The following is a 21,150-nucleotide window of genomic DNA, read 5'->3' as shown; positions in this document are numbered from 1 at the left end:
GGAGAGAGAGCCCTAAGCAGACTCCCCGCTGAGTACAGAGCCCATCACAGGGCTCAGTCCCACGACCCTGAGATCATGACCTAAGCCGAAACCAAGAGTTATATGTTTAACTGACTGAGTCACCAGGCGCCCCTAGTTTAACCATTTAAGATTTATGTATTTTAGAGAGAGAGAGAGCACACGGGGGGGGGGCAGAGGGAGAGAAAGTCTTAAGCAGACTCCCCCTGAGCACAGAGCTCAACACAGGGCTCCATCCCACAACCCTGAGATCACAACCTGAAACGAAACCAAGAGTTGGACACTTAACCAACTACACCACCCAGGCATCCCTAACCATTTTTAAATTTATAGTTCTGTGTCATTAAGTACATTAAGTGCATTAAGTACACTCTCATTGTTTGCAACCATCACCACCATCAAAACTTTTCCCTTTTCTCTAGCTGAAACTCTGTATCCATTCAGTACTAGCTCCCCACCCCCACGGAACCCCAAGCTCTTGGCAACTATCATGCTACTCTGTTTCTATGAATTTGACTCTTCTATATACCTCATACAAGTGGGATCATACAACATTTGTCTTTTTGTAACTTATTTCACTGAACAAAATGTCCTCAAGATTCATCCATGCTTTAGCATGTGTTGGAATTTCTTCCCTTGTTATGGCTGCATAGTATTCCATAGTACATATATAAATTTGCTTATTCATTGCTTCCTCCTTCTGGGTCTGATCCCACCCATCACAGCCCTCTCAAAACTGGCCCCTCAGTGGATGCTCCTTCTCCCAGGCTTAGTCCTGTGGAAGCCATGCTTGCTCCAGGGATGGGCCTGAGTAGCCTGAGGATCTGCCCAGAGCTTCCCCACATTCAGGGACTGTCTCCATTCTGGTCCTGTCCACTTATCTCTCCATCCAGGCTCTACTGCTCTTCTGTATCTCAGGCTGGGATACCACTTTCATTTATGGGATATCATAAATGATCCCAGCAGGTAATGGGATGCTTTGAGCCAAAACATGGACCACACTCCCCACCCATATACTTGCTATGTTACACCACCAATACCTCCTCTCCCATATTCCATATTTGACCACTTAATACCCAATACCGTATTAACTACTTCAACGTTTCAAAAATTATAACCTAGCTGCCTGTTTTAAACAATTCTAATTTCCATTCTGCAGATGAGAAAACTGAGATTCAGAAAGGTTAAGAGAACAGCCTGAGGTCACACAGCTAGAGGAGGACAGTGACAGAACCCCATCTAGTTCCCACTGAGTTTCTAGGATGTTGTGAGTGGTTTGTGGGTTTTTTCAGGCTGAAAGCCAGGTGGGATAAGCATAGTTTAAAGGGAATTGTTCTTCTGTTCTGCTCTGCAGTCACCCAGCATAACTCATCTCCCAGGACACAGAACCGTAGTCTATTGCGTAGGACAGCCCAAGCACAGGGCTTGAAATGCCTGGGACCACTCAGTCCTGTGGCCCCAACTGGCCCCAACAATAAACCAGAGGTCTTCTGACCCAAGGGAAGCTACTGAGATGCCTCTCAAAGGTGTTTGGAACTGGGACATTAAAGAGCAAAGGGGCTCTGATGGTGGAAAGTCCCATAGAGATGGGGCTGCAGGTGGTGGCCTAGTGAGTGAGTTATGCCGGAAGTAAGGATGTATCTTTAGAGGTAGGATAGTGGCGTACTGGTTAGATGCCCGGACTGTGGAAGTAGGCTGCCTGGTGTGAATCCTGAATGCCACGTATTAGCTGCAGGATTTGGGGCAAGTTGCCCAACCTTTAGGTGACCCACTTTTCTCATCTGCATAACAGGCGATTGAACAGTACTTCCTGCTACAATGAAACAAGTGAACACACATCGCAGCACAGGTGCACAGCACACCCTAGCAACTGCCAGCTGGCAGGAGCCCAGAGGTGAGAAGACACCGCAGCCTCGGAGACCCCAGACGGAGCAGCTCCCCGTGACTTTCCAGTTCCCAGCAGGTTGCCTCACACTCAAATACTTTCAAATTTAAAAATCGTACACCACGTGGATTTGGAAATTTTACTTTTTTTATTGCAAATTTCTGGTGAAGGAAAGAACACGGAAGCTGATCGTCATTTAGGCTTTGGTCCTAAGAGTCCACTGGGGCTCAGTGCCTTCCAGCCTCAGTGGCCTCCGAATCCCGAGAGGGCCTTGGATGCCTATGGATGCCTGGGTCCCACCTCCCAGAGGTTGCGGCTCTGCTGGCCGAGGGGGCAGCCCGGGCATCAGTAGCTCTGCGAGTTCCCCGGGGCATTCCAGCACGTTGCCAGGCTGGAGAACCCCTGCCAGAGCTCCTGACAGGAGGTGAGCAGCATCGGGAGCACCTGAGCAATCTCAGCGGACAGCCAGCCGTCACCTGTATACGTCAGCCCTCCACCTGAGGCCAGCTGGCCCCCTGGCCCCCTCTCCCCAGGCAGCCCACGTGCGGACCCTTCCTCCTCCCGGGACCATGGAAGAGGGAAGGGGTGTAATGCTCGGCCCTGTGGCTTGTGCTTCAACAGGGAAAACGGTACCAGATGTGCTTACTCTGTCACAAAAAGAAATTCACTTTCTGATTGCAAAAGAGCATTCCCCTTTGTTTTTTCACTGTTAAGTGGAAATCATCTTCCTATATAGAGATGCAAGGAATTGTGACAAAGTTAAGGAACTACGTGTTGGATGACATATTCCTTATAGGATTTCTCAGGTCCAAATTTTAAAAGAATTTTTGTCCAGCCACTGAAGTTGTAAAATACTATTACTTTAGCAGCATATTTTATATGGGTAAACAGTAATAGCCAGTTACATGTTTCATTTATGATTTATCCTAAAAATAGAAAATACTTTAATTTTCCTGAGTCCTTGGCAAACAAAAACAATTTTTTAAAAAATTCTTTAAAGAATTGTTTTCTTTTTCCTGGGCACCCTCACAGTTTAGAACAGTGTGTGTCTCACCATTGGTTTGTACGAACACAGGTGAACAATTTCACTGGCGCCAATTTTCAATGACTAATCAAATATGGCGATTGAAAAGAAAACCCCCATCATCTACAAAGCTGCTCAAAATGAAAGTTTCTTGACAGTGTTATAAATACAATATCAATTTGATTCTCTGTCCATACAAAAGTATGAATTTCTATTTCATTAATAATACTGAACAACTAATGTCTTAACAGTGATAAAATTTTTAGAACATTTAAAAATTACATAGGATCCCATTTTTACATCATAATTCTGATGTATTATCATGCCTTCTATTTTGTCTGTAAAACTTTTAGAGGATACAGTGCATTGACGTGGTAAAACCAAGGCACAGGATACAGTTACAAGAAGTATATATAAACCTTAGTTAGCACTTTGTGCCAATTTTGGAAACATTTAGAGGAGATCATAAAGCCTGAAAAATTCTCACATCCTATTATGATTTACAATTAATTGTGCAATAAACAGACTATTAACCACCATTCCATTACTAAATATATGGCTATCACTATACAGGCTGTAGGCAATTGAAAAAAAGTTTCCAATATTAAAACCTGGTATAAGTAGGTGGTTGATGTGGATATTGTGCCTTGTATTAGCTAGATAATTGTCTTAAGTTTCCATTTTAATTTGCAATGTATATGGCAGTTATCAATCTTTAAGCTATCTTCATTACATAAATGGTGGTGTGGGGGGGTGGTTCTCCAAAAATTAATTCCCTTATCCCTACAAAAGACAGAAGATTTACAAGAAGGAAACCATGTAAGAAATGCACAGATAACATTAATAAAATCCAAATATGGACTAAAGGGTTGAATTCTAATCTACCAGGACATTCTCTTAATTTAGGGTGAGGAGCTAACACATTCCTGTGACAATTCATTAGTTTCTTAATTAAAAAAAAATCACCATGACATTTTTCAAAATAGTAAAGTCTTGGCTAGAGCGTCAAGCATTGAAGGAAAGTCGTTAAGTCTTTTCATTCATAAAATGAAGAGGGACAAAAGCCTTTCCAATCTAGGGGCTGGGAGGCTATTCCATTGAATTTAGAGAAATGAAATAGAGTGGCAAAAATTGTACTTAATACTTTTAAAGGAAGTGTTTTCGAGACTTAAGGTAAACATTTAGACCCATGAAAACACATTGCTTGGCACATGCACGCCATGAATAGAACACTTCTGAAGGCAGTGACCGCCTGGCCACAGCGGCACCTGGCTCTCGCCCCACCAGCAAAACCACTTCTGAGGTCCTTGTCCCAGCTCCCCTCACATGGGAGGCTCTGGCTTCTGCATCTGCTGGATTTGCTTCTGTAGCTGGTCCTTGTCCAACTTCATCTTGGCTTCAAGAACTTGCCTGAGGGATCCTATGCTTTCATAGATGGCCGTAAACCCTTTAAGAAGAGGTAAATTTTGCAAGAGTTAATATTAAAAAACAATGTTGTGTCAAATTTTACAGCATATAGTAATAGCTGATTTGGGCAAAAATTATCAATAGATGCTAAGACTATTGGAGTAAAAGTTTGAGAGGGAACAGGATAGTTACACAGGTTTATAGTATCTCCCTACAGATTGCTTTCTAATTACAAAGTGGGGAGGGAACTATTACAACGGAGAAATCTGGCAGGTACCACTTTAACCAAGGTTATCAAAGCTAACTTCACCAATACCAGGAGAAACCAACATCACGTACCCCTGATAAGGTTCCCTGATAAGTGAGGGACACCCTGCTTCTGTGGCATTTCTGTCAAAATGCACTCCCTGAAACTAATTAAGAGGAAGCAAACAGGCCCAAACTGACATCCCACAAAATACTGGCCTGGATTCTTTTTTGGCCTGGATTCTTTAATGACGTAACATCACTGAGGAACTGATCCATATTAAAATACACTAAATAAAGAAATATGACAATTGTCTATGCTGTATAATTCTGGAATAGAACCTAGACCAGGGAAGGTCTGCTATAATGGAAACAACAGTGAAAGTTGAATAGTGAAAAATTTTTCATCAATATTTCACTGGACTATAGTTATTTAAGAGAATGGCCCTGTCCTAAGGGCATATAGATTGAAATAATAAAGGAGTAAAAAGGCATCGTAACTTCTGCAACTTATTCCCAAAGGACCTAGGGAAAAAAATTGTATTTACACACACACACACACACACACACACAGACGCATGCGTGCGCTCTCATCACCCAATGAGATAAAGAAAATTTCCAAAATGTTAACAATTGGTTAGTCTCTATGAAAGATGAATAGTTTTTGGAGTATTGTTACAGTTTTTCTAAATTTGAAATAATTTCAAAATAAAAAGCAAAATAAAAAAAAAATTCCCCACTCAAAAAGCATTTCGTATTATTCTGTATTTCTATGGGTTTTTAAAATACATTTTAAAAGGGCACATCTTCATTAGTAAATTTAGAATTTTCTCTCAGGGGCACCTGGGTAGCTCAGTTGATTGGCTGAGGGTCCAATTCTGGATTTCAGCTCAGGTCACGATCTCAGGGTCTTGGGCTCAAGCCCTATGTCGGGCTCCATGCTCAGCGCTGAGCCTCTCCCTCAGCCCCTCCCACTCATGGTCTCATGCTCACTCTCTCTCTCTCTCTCTAAAAATAAATAAATCTTTAGGAGGAAAGGAACAATTTTCTCTCAGAAAATATTCTCTATTGACAATTCATGTCATAGAAGGAATAAATATTACTTATTAAAAATAACATTCTTATTGAATAGAAAGATACAACATGTAAAAGAGTAGGTGAAAAATGTATGGTATGAGCTTTTACTTGAAAAAGCACATATATGTATAAAATGACATATATAAAGATGACCCCTGGGTGAGAGAAATTATGAGGGTTTCAAAAAATATTTTGTGCTTTCTTATTTCCTATTAAGAAAATAAGAAATACTGTTTTTGGAGTAGGAAAAAGTAAATCTTTTTATTTTTAAAAAGTTTATCTGCCCTTCTCATTAGGTGAATGTTAACCACCTCAATGGCATGTTGAATAGAAGGGAACGAACCCCCCCCAAGAATGATGTGAAGTTCAACACTGATGAAATACTCATGTACCATATTCTAATAGCCCCAAAGACAAAGAAAAAAATTCATTTTGATCTTCACAAGTTCAATGAATAAATTGAACTGTGACTTCTACTTTTTTCTTTTTAAGATTTTATTTATTCATTTGTCAGAGAGAGAGGGTGTGCAAGCAGTGGGAGTGGCAGGCTCCCCACCGTGCAGGGATCCTGATTCAGGGCTTGATCCCAGGACCCTGAGATTATGACCTGAGTGGAAGGTAGACGTTTAACCCACTGAGCCACCCAGGTACCTCTGTGACTTCTACTTAAAATAAAATAATAAACTTCTGGTAGTGACAACAAAACTATTCTTGGGATAACGAACTACGTTTATTTCCATGTGGGCCAAAGTAGACTCTGCCGAAGAAAATTATGGAATCTTAGAACTGGAAGGAGCTAGGAGATAACGCAGCACCCCTCATCACACTGTAAGACTGTCCCTGTAAGACGGTCTTGTCTTTCCTGACCATAACCGAACAGCTTCCACTTGGACATGTTCAGTCACAAAGAGCTCTCAGGCTTACAAGGCCACCAGTGTCTTTTTAGGACCCATGACCTGAGGATACTCCTGCCTCATGCTGAGTTAGAACATGTCTTCAAGTAACTTCCCCGTATTGGTTCCAGGACTGTATTCCTAAGCTCACAGTGTAAGCCAGTCTAACTAGTCCTTTATACGTGACAGTACGAGAGACCTGGAAATCAGCTTTACAACTTTCTTCTCAACAAATGTGAATTAATGGGCCCTGTTGACTTGGGAGAGGAGGAAAATCATTTGCTGCCATGGTAGCATGCTGCCCACATTAAGCCTTCAAAAGCCACGTCAAGATAGAGGTTCATTTCTGAGACATAATAATCCTGGCTATGAACAGAAACGAACCCGCAGATGGCATGAAAGAAAGTGCACATCAGCTGCAAACTGAGCAATGTTCATTTGTGTGCCCGTCCCTCGTGGTGGCTTTCTATGTATTTAGAGCTAAAACAGCGCTTTAATTCAGTACAGCACAGCTACTTAGAAAATCACCTAAGGACATCTCACTGTGATTACTGTTAGCTGGGATCACAGGTAGTTGATGGGGACGCTCATTACCTGGTTTTCAGATCCCACTGAGAATAACCCATGAGTGGGAGTCCAAGATGGCAGAGGAGTAGGAGACCATAGTTTTGTCTGGTCCCAGGAATTCAGCTAGATAGCTCTCAAAACATTCTGAACACCTGTGAACTCAACCAGAGAGCTAAGAAAAGAATACCTGCAACTCTACAAATAGAAAAGGGACCACTTTCTGCAAGGTAGGAGGTGCAGAGAAATGAATCCAAGGCAGTATGTGGGAAGATAACTGCGGGGGTTGGGAGCCTCTATCAGCCAACTACCGGCAAGTGATATAGCAGCAGAGCACAAAATGGGAACTTTTAGAAGTCTGTTCCGGTGAGGGACATCCCTGCCTGAAAAGCACTCAGGAGGGGAAGTGCGATGGGATCCTAGGTGGGGTGGTGTGGTCTTATGATCCCCGGGGTCACAGGAAGACCAGAAGAGCCTGAGAGTGGCAGAGCTCCCAGGCATCAGAGCAGGGTTGAAATCGGGAAGTTGAAATCAGGAAGCCCAGGAATGGGCTCCCAGTTCAGGGTTGCCATAAACCATGAACTGTGGCATAGTTGGGTGACTGCTCTCCAAGCACAGGCTCAGGAAGCAGCAAATAGAGATGAGACCCCTATTCCTTCACTGGGAGAGGCAGTGCAGGTACGTGCATAAGAGTTTGCCAGGCTTGGAGACCAGAAATGGATTCATGTGCCTGAGACAGAAACGCTCAGTCACAGGCTGGGTAAGCACAGAGAGCAGGGAGAGGGAAGTGACTGGACTGCTTTTCCCTGAGGGCACACTGAGGAGTGGGGCCCTGAGCTTCTGGTTACAGGGCTGGAGACTGGGAGGCCGCCATATTCATTCTCATCCTCCAAAGGATGAAAGCCTTTAGGAAACAAAAGCCATAGAGAGTAAACAGGAGCAGATTTCTTAGCCTGGCCCCCTGGCAACGGTGGTACAAAGACACCTGAGAATCAGCACAACAGGCCCCTCCTCCAGAAGATCTGCAGGAACATCTGGCTAAAACCAAGTTTACATACCATAGAGAACTGCAAAACTCCAGCGCTAGGAGAATATAGCATATAGAATTCATTATTTTTTCCCCACGATTCTTTAGTCTCTCAATATTAATTTCTTTCTCTTTTTCAATTAATTCCTTATTTTTTAAAGGATTTTATTTATTTATTTGTCAGAGAGAGCAAGCACAAATGGGGAAGAGGTGGCGGCAGGCAGAGGGAGAAGCAGGCTCCATGCTGAGCAAGGAGGCCAATGTGGAACTCAGTCCCAGGACTCTGGGATCATGACCTGAATCGAAGGCAGACACTTAACCAACTGAGCCACCTAGGCACCCCCTACCAATTTCTTATTTTATCAACTCGTTTTTTTAAAATATTTTTTATTTTCATTTTTACAGTTATATTTTATCCTTTCATTGTATTTTATTTTTATTTGTGTGTGTGTGTGTGTATATATATATATATATATATATATATATATATAATTTTTTTCTTTCTTTCTTTCCAATTTTGGGATGCAGTTTCTTCTAACAGACCAAAATACACCCCGAATCTAGTGTATGGCTCTGTTCTCTTCACTGACTGATCATATTCTCTCTTTCTTTTTCTTTCTTTTTTGTTAAAGTCTTTTTGCATTTTCATCTTTACAATTACATTCTATCCTTTAAATATATTTAATCTTATTTTTGTAAGTATATAAGTTCTTTCTTTACAAGTTTGGGATGTAGTTTCTTCTAATAAACCAATCAAAATACACTCAGGATCTAGTGTAGTGCTCTGTTCTGTTCACCTGTCTGATTATATCCTTTTTAAGAATTTTCTTCTTTTCAGTTTTGGGTCTCTTCTCATTTATTTAGTGTATATTTCTCTTGGGTTGTTGTTGCCATTTTAGTATTTTTTTCTCCCGTTCATCTGTTCATCTCTACACAGAACAACAAGACGGAAACACTCATCTCAAAAAAGAGAACAAGAGGCAGTACTGACTGCCAGGGATCTAATTAGTATGGATACAAATGAAATGTCGGAAATAGAGTTCAGAATAATGGTTATAAAGATACTAGTTTTAAAAAAGCAAAGAAGACACTAGAGAATCCCTTTCTGAAGAAATAAAAGAACTAATCTAAAAAATAGAAATCAAAAAGGCAATCCTTATGCCAGACAAATTAGAATTTTTTTCCCTAAAGATTTTATTTATTTGTCAGAGAGAGATAGAAAGACAGAGAGAACACAGGCAGGGGGAGAGGCAGGCAGAAGAAGCAGGCTCTCCACTGAGTAATGAGCCCAATGCAGGACTCGATCCCAGGACCCTGGGATCATGACCTGAGCTGAAGCCAGACATGTAACCAACTGAGCCACCCAGGTGTCCCCAGACAAATTAGATTTTGAACTGAAGACTGTAATAAGAGATGAGGAGAGACACTATGTCATAATTTAAGCCTCTATCCAATAAGAAGATCTAACAATTGTAAATATTTATGCCCCTAACATGGGGATAGCCAATTACATAAACCAATTAATAACAAAATTAAAGAAACACATAGATAATAATACAGTAATAGTAGGGGACTTTAATAGCCCATTCACTGCAATAAACAAATCATCTAAGCAGATGATCAACAAGGAAACAACAGCTTTGAATAACACACTGGACCAGATGGACATCACAGATATATTCAGAGCATTCTACCCTAAAGCAACAGAATATACATTCTTCTCGAGTGCACAGGAAACATTCTCCAGAATAGATCAGATCCTGGGTCACAAATCAGGTCTCAAGTGGTACCCAAAGACTGGGATCATTCCCTGCATATTTTTGGACCACAATGCTTTCAAACTGGAACTCAGCCACAAGAGGAAAGTTGGAAAGAACTCAAATACATGGAGGCTAAAGAGCATCCTACTAAAGAATAAATGGGTCAACCAGGAAATTAAAGAAGAACTGAAAAAATTCATGGAAACAAATGAAAATGAAAGCAGAATTGTTCAAAACCTTTGGGCTGCAGCACAGCTGGTTGTAAGAGGGAAGTATATGGCAATGTAAGCCTTTCTCAAGAAACAAGAAAGATCTCAAATACACAAGTTAATCTTACACCTAAAAGAGCTGGAGAAAGAACAGTAAATAAAACCTAAACCCAGCAGGAGAAAAGAATTAATAAAGATTAGAGCAGAAATCAATGAAATAGAAGCCAAAAAAAGAGTAGAACAGATCAATGAAACGAGGAGCTGGTTCTTTGAAAGAATAAGATTGATAACCCCCTGCTAGACTTACTAAAAAGAAAAGAGACAAGACCCAAGTAAATAAAATCATGAATGAAAGAGGAGAGATCACAACCAACACTGAAGAAATACAATTATAAGTTGAAAAAAGTTGAAAATAGAGCTACCTATGACTCAGCAATTGTACTACTGAGTATTTACTCCAAAGATAACAAATGTAGTGATCCAAAGGGGCACATGTGCCCCAATGTTTATAGCAGTAATGTCCACAATAGCCAAACTATGGAAAGAGCCCAAATGTCCACTGACAGATGAATGGATAAAGAAGATACACACACACACACACACACACACACACACACACACACACTAGAATACTACTCAGCCCTCAAAAAAAATGAAATCTTGCCATCTGCAATGATATGGATGGAATTAAAGGGTATTACTCCAAGCAAAATAAGTCAATCAGAAAAAGACAATTATCATATGAGCTCACTGTTATGTGGACCTCACTGACATGATCTCACTCATCTCAAAAAAAATGAACATGGGGAAGAAAAGAACAAATAAAATAAGATGAAATCAGAGAGGGAGACCAACCATAAAAGACTCTTAATCATCGGAAACAAACAAGGTTGCTGGAGGGGGGTGGGGGTTGGAGGATGGGGTAACTGGATGATGGACACTAAGGAGGACATGTGATGTAATGAGCACTGGATATTATAGAAAAATGATGAATCACTGACTTCTACCTCTGAAACTAATAATATATCATATGTTAACTAATTGAATCTAAATAAAAAACATTTTTAAAAAAGAATAAAGACTAACAATTTTTTAAAAGGAGAGAAAAGAAAAGAAAATAGCCCATGAGAGCCATCTGCTTTTTGGCCTACCAGCATCAACTTCTGCTTTCATTTCCTTCATGTCCTCATTCATCTGTAACTCCAGCTTGCTGATGCGCCCATGCACTTTCTCTTCTTCCTGTTTTGTTCTCTGCACTTCCATATTCTTCTTCTGACTTTCTTCTATTTTGTCAAGTCTGGCTGACATCTGGCTGAGCTTCTTCTCCATGTCCCTTTCGCTGGCTCCCTGAGATCCATGAGAAGAATTGGACTTGGTTATTCCAAAAGGAAAGTCTATCCTGTACCTGCATCAGTCATAGCATCATTTAACAATAATCTGCAGGGAAGAGGATCACAAAGGTGGCTTGTTGCTTGCTCAACCATCCACTCTCCTGTTTCCTTAACAGACCCCTGATTTTCAGCTGATTGTAAGCTCATCCGGAATTAAGACTACATTCTCTGCTGTCTCCTGAGTTTAGTTTGGCCATAAAGATGAAGTTCTGGCCAATGAGATATAAGTAGAAGGGTGTGTGGCAGCTTCTAGGAAAAGCTAAAAGGCAGCTGAGGCCTATCCTTATCCCTTTTGGCTTCCTTCTGTTCCTGGAATTCAGATGTAATGGCTGGAGCACTAGTGGCCACATTGAACTATGAGAACAAGGGTCACTCTCTAGAATTGGCAGAGTTGAGCCAGAAGAATCATGGATTGCTGAGGAATGATAAGCTACCACATCAGTCCTGCATTCCCTATCCCCAGATAGCTTTTATGTGAAAGAGAAATACGATGCTGTCTTATTAAAGCTACTATTATCCTGGGGTTTACTGTTAGTTATTAACCAATCCACATGTAAAAATAAACAGTTATCCAAAGACCACAGAAGCCCAAAAATGTAATAGTATGAATCTAAGTAAATCAACCATTAGATCTGATATTATATGGGAGAACACTTAAAGAAATATTTGAAATATTAAATATTTTCTTTTCTTTCCAACATGCCTGGTTTTTATGAGAATCTACATCTGTGGGTAAGCTTTGGAGGTCAAGACTATAAACAGAGCTGTAAGTGGACTACTGCATGACCTAGCTCTCTTGATGTTTTATAATGCAGTCTACTTGGAGAGCAGCTCAGCCCTGAGAAACAGCAGAGTCAGACATGGAAATTGCTCCTGATGCTTATGCTTCATCCAAGTCCAACAGAAGGAAGCAGTGCAAGAAAAGAGGAGGGAGAGGAAGATGGTCAGGCTGAATCACCAAACCAAAAAAATATTTGCTGCCAAAAACCAGTTTCAGAGCTTCTGAATACTCTACAAGCAAGGCTTTCCTGATGGCTTTTGAGCAGTACTGCAAGCCTTCATTCTCTGAGAGAGTGGGGCAAAAATAGAAGGAAAATGGAGGGGGAAAAGGGTAGATTTTGTTGACATGCTATCCATGACTCTGCATTCTGTGGTTATAGTGTGACAGAGGGGCTGAGCGGGAGAAACCTAGTCGACACTGTGTTTTCCAGATCATGAAATTCAACCAAAGTAGAATGAAGTTTGTAGTTAGTTTTACTTAGAAATGCAGGTGGTCAATTTGGTTCAGGAAGGTCTTGACTTAAATTCACCTTAGCTGAAAGTGCTGAAATTTTCTACTTTGCCTTTATTAACCAAAACAAGCCCAAGTGCTCTCTTTATAACAAACATAGAAAAAGAAAGGATTCTAAGGCAAGAAACAACTGAGCAGCTTAATGTGGTGCTAAATCAATCAATGCTAAGTTGGTATGGATTATTCACGAACATTGCAGGTCTCCACGAGTAACTTTACTATATTATGCCATACATCAATACCTACACTGTTTTCCTTAACGACCAAGGAAAGCTGATCAATTTTCTGTAAAAGTTCTTTCTCTATCCGTTCTTGTTCCTGTTGCAACCAATTCCGTGCAGATAAAATCTCATTACTGAGTTCCTCGATCGTACCTTTAAATCTAAAATAAGAAAATCAGCAAGTTAGACGTAAAACAACCATAAAATTACAACATACAACTTCAGTCTCTATCAAACTTCTCAGAAATATGTCAGCATGAACCTTGGCTCCCTCCGAATTACAAGCTTCCCTTCCCTTTCGAATTGCCCTTAGCACTAAATTGGGGGTAGAGTAGGTAGGAGGCAGGGAAGGAGGATACAACAGACACGTACCTAACAATACTTCCTACTGCTGAAGACCTGATGGGGAGGGTGTGGAGGTGTCAGAGTGACACACAGCCACACCAGGTGCTCATTTTTGCCTTCCCAGGGTGCCCGGTGCTCTTGGCTCAGAAGACACACTTCCAGCCTCCTCTTTCCCTGGGCTCTTCCACCTTCTCCCTGTTCTCTCCCAGGACTAGAGCCTGACTGCCTTTCTCTAGAATGTTCTCCAAATTGCTCTTGCCCCATAGAGATATTTCCTAATTTAAACCAAAAAGCAAACTGAAAGGAAAAAAAAAAAACCAACCACCCTCCATTCCTCTGGTCCTCATCCTTTCCAAATAATACTCCATGCTTGCTAATTTCCCTTCATTACTTTTGTATTCATTGTTTATGAAATGGAATAAACTTAGGAAAGAACACATGACTTAAATAATAACAGTAATAATAAAATGGACCCCGTGGTAGAAGAACCTAATTATCTGCTCTACCTGTTTTCCTCTTCTTTCCTATTAAGACATCCTCAGATGTGTGGCTGACCAAAGACCATGTCCCCAGCCTCTCTTGCAGCTACGTGTGGCCATGTGACCAGCTTCAGCAATGGGACACATGTAAGAGTGGCAGGTACAACTTCCAGGGCCATGCCACTATAAAAAAAGCGTCTTGGGCCTTATCTGGGCAGAAAGCCAACCCCCAGTCCCATGCAACTGTGGAGCTCAGCCTGCAGCCCTGCCTGACCATGAAGACCGGCCAGAGAGCATCACAACTTTAATGCATTCATTATTCTAACAGTGTTCTGATGTGGTCTTTAGAGTGCCTCTATATAAGATCACACCATCTGTAAATGGGGATAATTTTCCCTTTTTCTGATTTGATGCCTTTTATTCCTTTTTCTTGCCTAAGTGCCCAGCTAAGATCTCCAGTACTGTGTTCAACATGAGTGGGGAGAGTGAACATCCCCACCTTGTTCCTGATTTTAGAGAAGCTTTCAGCTTTTCTCTGCTGAGTAGATTATTATTTATGGGCCTGTCATATATGCCCTTTATTATGTCAAAATACATTCTTCCTATAACCAATTCGTTGGAAGTCTTTATCACAAAAAGGATATCAAATTTTGTCAAATGCCTTTTCCACATTATTGAGATAATTGTGATTTTTCTAATCCTTCATTCTGTCAATGTAGTGTGTCACATTTACTGATTTGCCTATATCAAACCATCCTTGCATCCCAGGGATAAATGCCACTTGATCATGTTGTAAGATCCTTTTAATTTGCTGTTGAATTTGGTTCATTAGCATTTTGTTCAGAATTTTTACATCTGTGTTCATCAGGGATATTGGCCTGTCCTTGGTACCATGGTAATGCAGAATTTATAAAATGAGTTTAGAAGTGTTTCTTCCTCTTTAATTTTTTGGAAGTGTTTGAGAATGATTGGTATTAATTCTGCTTTAAATTTTGGTAGTATTCATCCTTGAAGCCTTCTGGTCCTGGGCCTTTCTTTGTTGGGAAGTTTTGGACTGTGACTCAATCTCCTTACTTGTTATTAGTCTGTTCAGATTTTCTTTTTCTTCTGATTCTGTCTTGATAGGTTTTATGTCTCCAGGAATTTATCCATTTCTTCTAGCTCTCCAATTTGTTGGCATATGATTGTTAATGGTAGTCTCTTATGATCGTTTGTATTTCTGTGCTATCAGTTATAATGTCTCCTCTTTCATTTGTAATTTTATTTGAGTCTTCTTTTTCTTTTCCCCTTGGTTAGTCTGCCTAAAGGTTTTTCAATGTGGTATATCTTTTTTTTTTTTTTTAAGATTTTACTTTTATTTATTTGACAGAGAGAGAGAGATCACAAGTAGGCAGAGAGGCAGGAGGGGAGGTGGGGAGCAGGTTCCCTGCTGAGCAGAGAGCCCAATGCAGGGCTCGATCCCAGGACCCTGAGATCATGACCTGCATCAAAGGCAGAGGCTTAACCCACTAAGCCACCCAGGTGCCCCAATGTGGTGTATCTTTAAAAAAAAAAAAAAATCCAACAATTCGTTTAATTAATTTTTTCCCATTGTTTTTTTTTCTTTTTTTAAAAGATCTTGTTTATCTATTTGACACAGAGAGAGAGAGAGAGAAAGAAAGAGAGATCACAAGTAGGCAGAGCAGCAGACAAAGAAAGAGGGGAAAGCAGGCTCCCCGCTGAGCAGAGAGCCCGATGTAGGACTCGATCTCAGGACCCTGAGATCATGACCTGAGCCAAAGGCAAAGACTTAACCTACTGAGCCCCCCAGGTGCCCCATCCCATTGTTTTTCTATTGTTTTCTATGCTCTATTCATTTAATTTTGGCCTAATCTTTATTATTTCCTTCCTCCTGTATTTTTGTTCTTAGTTTGTTCTTTGTTTTCTAATTCCTTGAGATATAAATTTACGTTGTTTATTCAAGATCTTTCCTTTTTCTTAATGTAGGCACTTATTACTGCAAACTTTCCTCATAAAAGTGCTTTGGCTGCATCCCATAATTATTTCAATTACTTCAAGATTTTCTGAATTTCCCTTGTGATTTTCTTTGAGCCATCTGTTGTTCAGGAGTGTGTTGTTTGATTTCCACATATTTGTGAAATTTCCAATTTTCCTCCTATTACTGATTTCTAGTTTCATGCCACTGTAGTCAAAAAAAGATACTTGATATGATTTTGATCTTCTTTAATTTATTTAAGACTTGTTTTGTCAGGAGTGCCTGGGTGACTCAGTCAGTTAAGCATCTGCCTTCAGCTCAGGTCATGATTCCAGGGTCCTGGGATCAAAGTCGGCATCACTGGGCTCCCTGCTCAGTAGGAAGCCTGCTTCTTCCTTTCCCTTTGCCTGCTGGTTTTGTGACCTAAAATATGATCTATCCTAGAGAGTATTCTATGGGCACTTAAGAGGAATTTGTATTCTGCTACTGTTGGATAGAAAGTTCTACATGTCTGTTAGGTTTCTAGTTGGACAGGGCTTCTGCTTCTGCTCTAAGGTCAGGGGGTGGGGGGAAACACTGGCTGGGCTTGGCAGTCAGATGGGCCTACTAGCTGGGCTCTACATTTAAGCAGGGTTGCTGGGCTACGCTACATGATCAAACAGAGCCACTAACTGCACTGGGCAATGACCTCTGGTCGGCTGAGGTCTCAGACTGTGTTCCCTGGCCAGGCAGTGCTTCTATTTGGACTCCATGATTACAGGCTGTAGGCTGAGTTCTGCAACTGCACCTGATCCAGTGGGATCCCAAGATATACCTCCTAGACAGATGTTGCTACTGGCTAGCCTCTAAGTTCAGTTGGCTTCATAATCAGACAGGGCCTCAGGCCATGCTCCACAACTAGGCAGGCTGCTGGCTGTGCTGTACTATGGAGGGAGGTTACTGGCCAGGCTCCCTGGTCAGGTGGAGCCAGCAGCAGCTGTGCCTCACGGTGGGTGGGGCTGGTGGCTGTGTTTTGCGATCAGGCAATCACTGTCTGGGCTTCATGGTTAGGTAAGGCCCCAGTCTACGTTCTGTTTTGGGGAGGAATTATTGGCTGGGTTCCCTGCTTGAGCAAGGCTGCAGGCAACGCTCAACAAAGTAAGTGGGAGTAGTGGGCTCCACTTGCTGGGTGAGGCTGTAGGCTGGGTTCTGCAGCTGGAAAGTACTGTAGGGTGGGCTCCAAGGCCACCTGGGGTCACAATGCAGGCTCCCTAATCTGGCGGGGCCAGAGGTTACAACTTTTATTTTCAATGATCATATTTTCTAGAAGTTCTTTTTGTTTGTTTTCAATTCTGGCGGACTACTTTTGATCATCTCTCATTCCTTAGTCACACTTTTCAAAAGGGGTGTGTGTGTGTGTGTGTACTCACAATACATATACACAACATACAAATGTCTGTACATACACATACACTTATTTTATCCAATAATTCCCATAATGCCATATTTAGATGTCTGTCTGCATCCGCTTTTTCCTGTTTCTTCTGACTCTCTTATGTGGCTTTTTTCCTTCCTTTGTTTTACAATTTCCGATTACACACTTGTATTCCTTAGAACTTCACCTGTTTGTGGGAAGCCTCGAACACTGAATTTTGCATTTGCTTACACCATGCATCTCAGGCCACCGCCAAACAGGATTATGCTGAGATTACATTATCCACTGTGGTTTTCTTCAAGCTGCTTGGGTAATGGGAATTCTAGCTCTAAATCAACATAAAGGCGGTATTGTGGGGGCAGCTGGCTGGCTCTGTCAGTAGAACATATGACTCTTTTTTTTTTTTTTTTTTTTTTTTTTTTTTTTTTTTAATTTTTATTTTTATTTATTTGACAGAGAGAAATCACAAGCAGGCAGAGAGGCAGGCAGAGAGAGAGAGAGGAGGAAGCAGGCTCCCTGCTGAGCAGAGAGCCCGATGCGGGACTCGATCCCAGGACTCTGAGATCATGACCTGAGCCGAAGGCAGCGGCTTAACCACTGAGCCACCCAGGCGCCCGAACATATGACTCTTGATCTCGGGGTTGTGAATTCAAGCCCTGTTGGGTGTAGAGCTTATTTTAAAAATAAACAAATATTGGGGCGCCTGGGTGGCTCAGTGGGTTAAGCCGCTGCCTTCGGCTCAGGTCATGATCTCAGGGTCCTGGGATCAAGTCCCGCATCGGGCTCTCTGCTCAGCAGGGAGCCTGCTTCCTCCTCTCTCTCTCTGCCTGCCTCTCTGCCTGCTTGTGATTTCTCTCTGTCAAATAAATAAAATCTTTAAAAAAAAAAATAAAAAAAATAAACAAATATTATAAATAAATAAAGGCTGAATTGTGGTCCTAAAGTTTCAAGGAATATCTTTTATACCTCTACCCAGAGCCAAGATTTAGACAGGTGAATTTCCTTAGGCTCTCTTCCTGGAATGGGCTTTTTCCCTAGTTCACCCAAACAGGGGTTTACCTTTTGGGTCCCCAATCTGAACTTCTGCCCCAGGCTTTGTCCCCTCTCCCCTCTGAACAGCCTTTTGTTTCTAGACTTCCAGACTTTAAATTGTAGGAAGAAAAATAAAGATGTTCATTTCTGCTGACTAGTAATATCTCCTAAGGAAGTAATTTGGAGAGGAAAAAATACCAAGATGTTTATTTTTTTCCTCTGTGATGGAAGGAAGAGGATTGAAGAGATTTTTTCTGTACTTGGCAAGCTTGTAGGATCTATGAGAAGTGGTGACATAACTCAACGATTATATAAATACAGATAATTAGAGGAAAAGAAACATGCTTTCCATACGAGAATTCCTGTTAACTCAGCAACAACCCTGAAACAGCATTAAGTATGGTACAATGAGATGTAAGAACCAGGAAGAGGAATGATTTAAAATTTCCACATGTCTCTAACACAGTTCTACCCTGAAATCATCTTTAAAAAATAAATATTGAGTCAAATACATACACACACATATACAAACACACATATAGTGACTACTGGCTCTGCTTTAGCAGGAAAATGCCAAGCTCAGGAAAATTCATGATAGGAAAAGATGGTTTTGTGACTGAGCAGAAGGGCAGATGATGAGTTTCCCCATGGGCAAGAACAGTTTAAAGCATCACTGTAACAAAATGGGAAAGTATAACCCATTATAGGGTGTCAATGGGCTAGGTCACAATCACCCTAGTGCACACCTCTCCCAATTAACTACCGCAACCATGCCCCCAGCTGATGTCCCCATCTCTGCTTTGGCCAGATCCATTCTCCAGTTGCCACCAAGACCATTTAAAGATAGGATATAAATCTTATTCTCTCACCCCATCTGCCTCAAACCCTCCAGCTCCTTATAGCGCTCAAGTCAGACACCAAGGTCCTGGATGTGGCTACAAGGCCGGGCCAGAGGTCCGCCTCCTCCCCAGGCTCCACTTTCTCTCCCTCTCTGTTCCAGCCACCAGGGGCCAGCCTGCAGCTGCTTGGGTGCTGCAGCCCTCACTCCCCTGTGTTCTCACCTCCCTCCACCTAGTGAATTCCATTCATTCTTCAGCTCTTACTTCAAGCACTGCCTTCAGAGGAAGGAGGTCCCGCCCCCAGGCCTCTGTTCTTCACTCTCAGGGCGCCACTGTTTCAGCTTCCTGTGGCTGTGGTGACTAACTACCACAAACTTGGTGGCTTACCCTTTCATAGTTCTGGAGGTCAGAAGTCTAAAATCAGTTTCACTGGACTAAAGTCGAGGTGCAAGCAGGGCTGGTTCCTTCCGGAAGCTCTCAGGAGAATCGCTGTCTTGCCATTTTTTCAGCTGCTGGTGGCTGCCTGTGTTTTGTGGCTTGTGGTCCCTTCCTTATCTCCAAAGCACCTCACCCCCCTCTCTTCCTCCATCATGCTGTGCTCTTCTCTCATGACTCTGCCCCTCCTGCCTCCCTCTTACAGACACTTGGGGGTTACATCGGGTCTCCTTGGTAACCCACGGTAAGTACCCATCCTAACATCCTTAATCACATCTGCAAAGTCCCTTTTTGCCAGATAAGGTAACATATTCACAGGGACTAGGACATGGTGATATTTGGGGACTATTATGTAGCCTACCACAACCATGTGCCTTTCCTTCAAAGCAATGATCACCATTAGTAGTAATACAGCTCACACTCCCTCAAGTCATTATTTGATGAATGCTCATCCACTCCCTAGACTACAAGCTCCACAGGATAGGATCTCCTCTACAAAGATAAGAACAGAGTCTGTTCTTAATTTCTGGATGCTCAGCACCTAGGCCAGCACTCAAGATATATTTACTGTATGACAAGACAGATTATAAGCCAACTGCTAAAAATAATGCATGTAAAGTGGCAATATGCTACAAGGAAATTTTTCCTCTTAACTTTCATGACTGTTTTCACTTTGTTTTGTGCAATAAATAAAAGTGAAGATGGAAAAAACTGTGCTATGGAATAGGCTTCCCAAGAACTTCAACCCCCAAAGAAGTCTGTTAGTTGACTACTTACTTTGTATCCAGAAGTTGAAGCTGGTGGTTACTGTCTCTGTGGGACATCTTCAGTTTGGTGCTTTGCTCTGATATCGACAAGTCCACTCTGTTCAAAAGCTGAGAAATCTGGGAAAGAAGCTTTGCTTGTAATATCACATCTAATCTTTTCAGAGGTAACCTCAGATAGCATTTAATAAGCTACATTCTAGTCCATGACATTAAGGTTCAATATAATTTACTCAATTAATTTAGAAGCTCACCTTGTCTTTCCACTTCCATTTTCTATCATGCACACTCATCAAAAATCAGGACCAGGAGCACTGCCAAAATATTCATTAGGCTCTCAGTACTTAACTTTATAGTTCTCTGATAAGCAAGCCTACTTCCTCCCCGGGACCACTATGCCCATCTGCTGACAAAAAAATACAGTGTTTTGTTACCCTGGAATTTCTACCACAAACGTGGCTGCTAGTCATAGAGAACGGAACTCTTGTCACTTACAAACACCATCAAGGTCCCAGATTTACAGAGTGCCTGGGTAGCTCAGTCGGTTAAGCATCTGCCTTCAGCTCAGGTCATGATCCTAGAGTCCTGGGAGGGGGCCCTGCATTGGGCTCCCTGCTCAGCAGGGAGTGTGCTTCTCCCTCTCCCTCTGCCTGCTGCTCTGCCTACTTGTGCTCTCTATCTCTGTCAAATAAATAAATAAAATCTTAAAAAAAAAAAAGTCCAGATTTACCTCCAAATCAATTCAAGTCTCCAGAAGATTTTGTAAATTATATCCCTCCAACTCCTGTTTTTCATGACTTACCTCTTTCCCTTGTCTTTCTACTAAAATTTAATATAAAACTAGTCCTATATGA

The 21,150-nt window shown here is 41.6% G+C and overlaps 1 protein-coding gene across 2 annotated transcripts in view; it reads right to left on the bottom strand.

Annotated features, from left to right (window-relative positions):
- Positions 1-2,028: 2,028 nt before the first annotated feature.
- Positions 2,029-21,150, bottom strand: part of FAM81A (family with sequence similarity 81 member A) — a 78,172-nt gene continuing 59,050 nt past the window's right edge. For both annotated transcript variants that reach the window (XM_045067435.1, XM_045067436.1), the window contains exons 6-9: positions 20,310-20,416; positions 13,039-13,174; positions 11,262-11,457; positions 2,029-4,374 (exon numbers count right to left, since the gene is read on the bottom strand). In XM_045067435.1, the coding sequence (XP_044923370.1) occupies positions 4,250-4,374; positions 11,262-11,457; positions 13,039-13,174; positions 20,310-20,416 (564 nt within the window). In that variant the 3' untranslated portion in view covers positions 2,029-4,249. The remainder of the gene's footprint in view (positions 4,375-11,261; positions 11,458-13,038; positions 13,175-20,309; positions 20,417-21,150) is intronic.

Source organism: Mustela putorius, unplaced genomic scaffold (assembly GCF_011764305.1).
Source record: "Mustela putorius furo isolate JIRA1106 unplaced genomic scaffold, ASM1176430v1.1 tig00003896_pilon_pilon_pilon, whole genome shotgun sequence".
In the NCBI taxonomy this organism is placed as follows: Eukaryota; Metazoa; Chordata; class Mammalia; order Carnivora; family Mustelidae; genus Mustela; species Mustela putorius.
The sequence above is the reverse complement of the archived record's forward strand: the minus strand, read 5'-3'. Positions and strand labels throughout refer to the sequence as shown.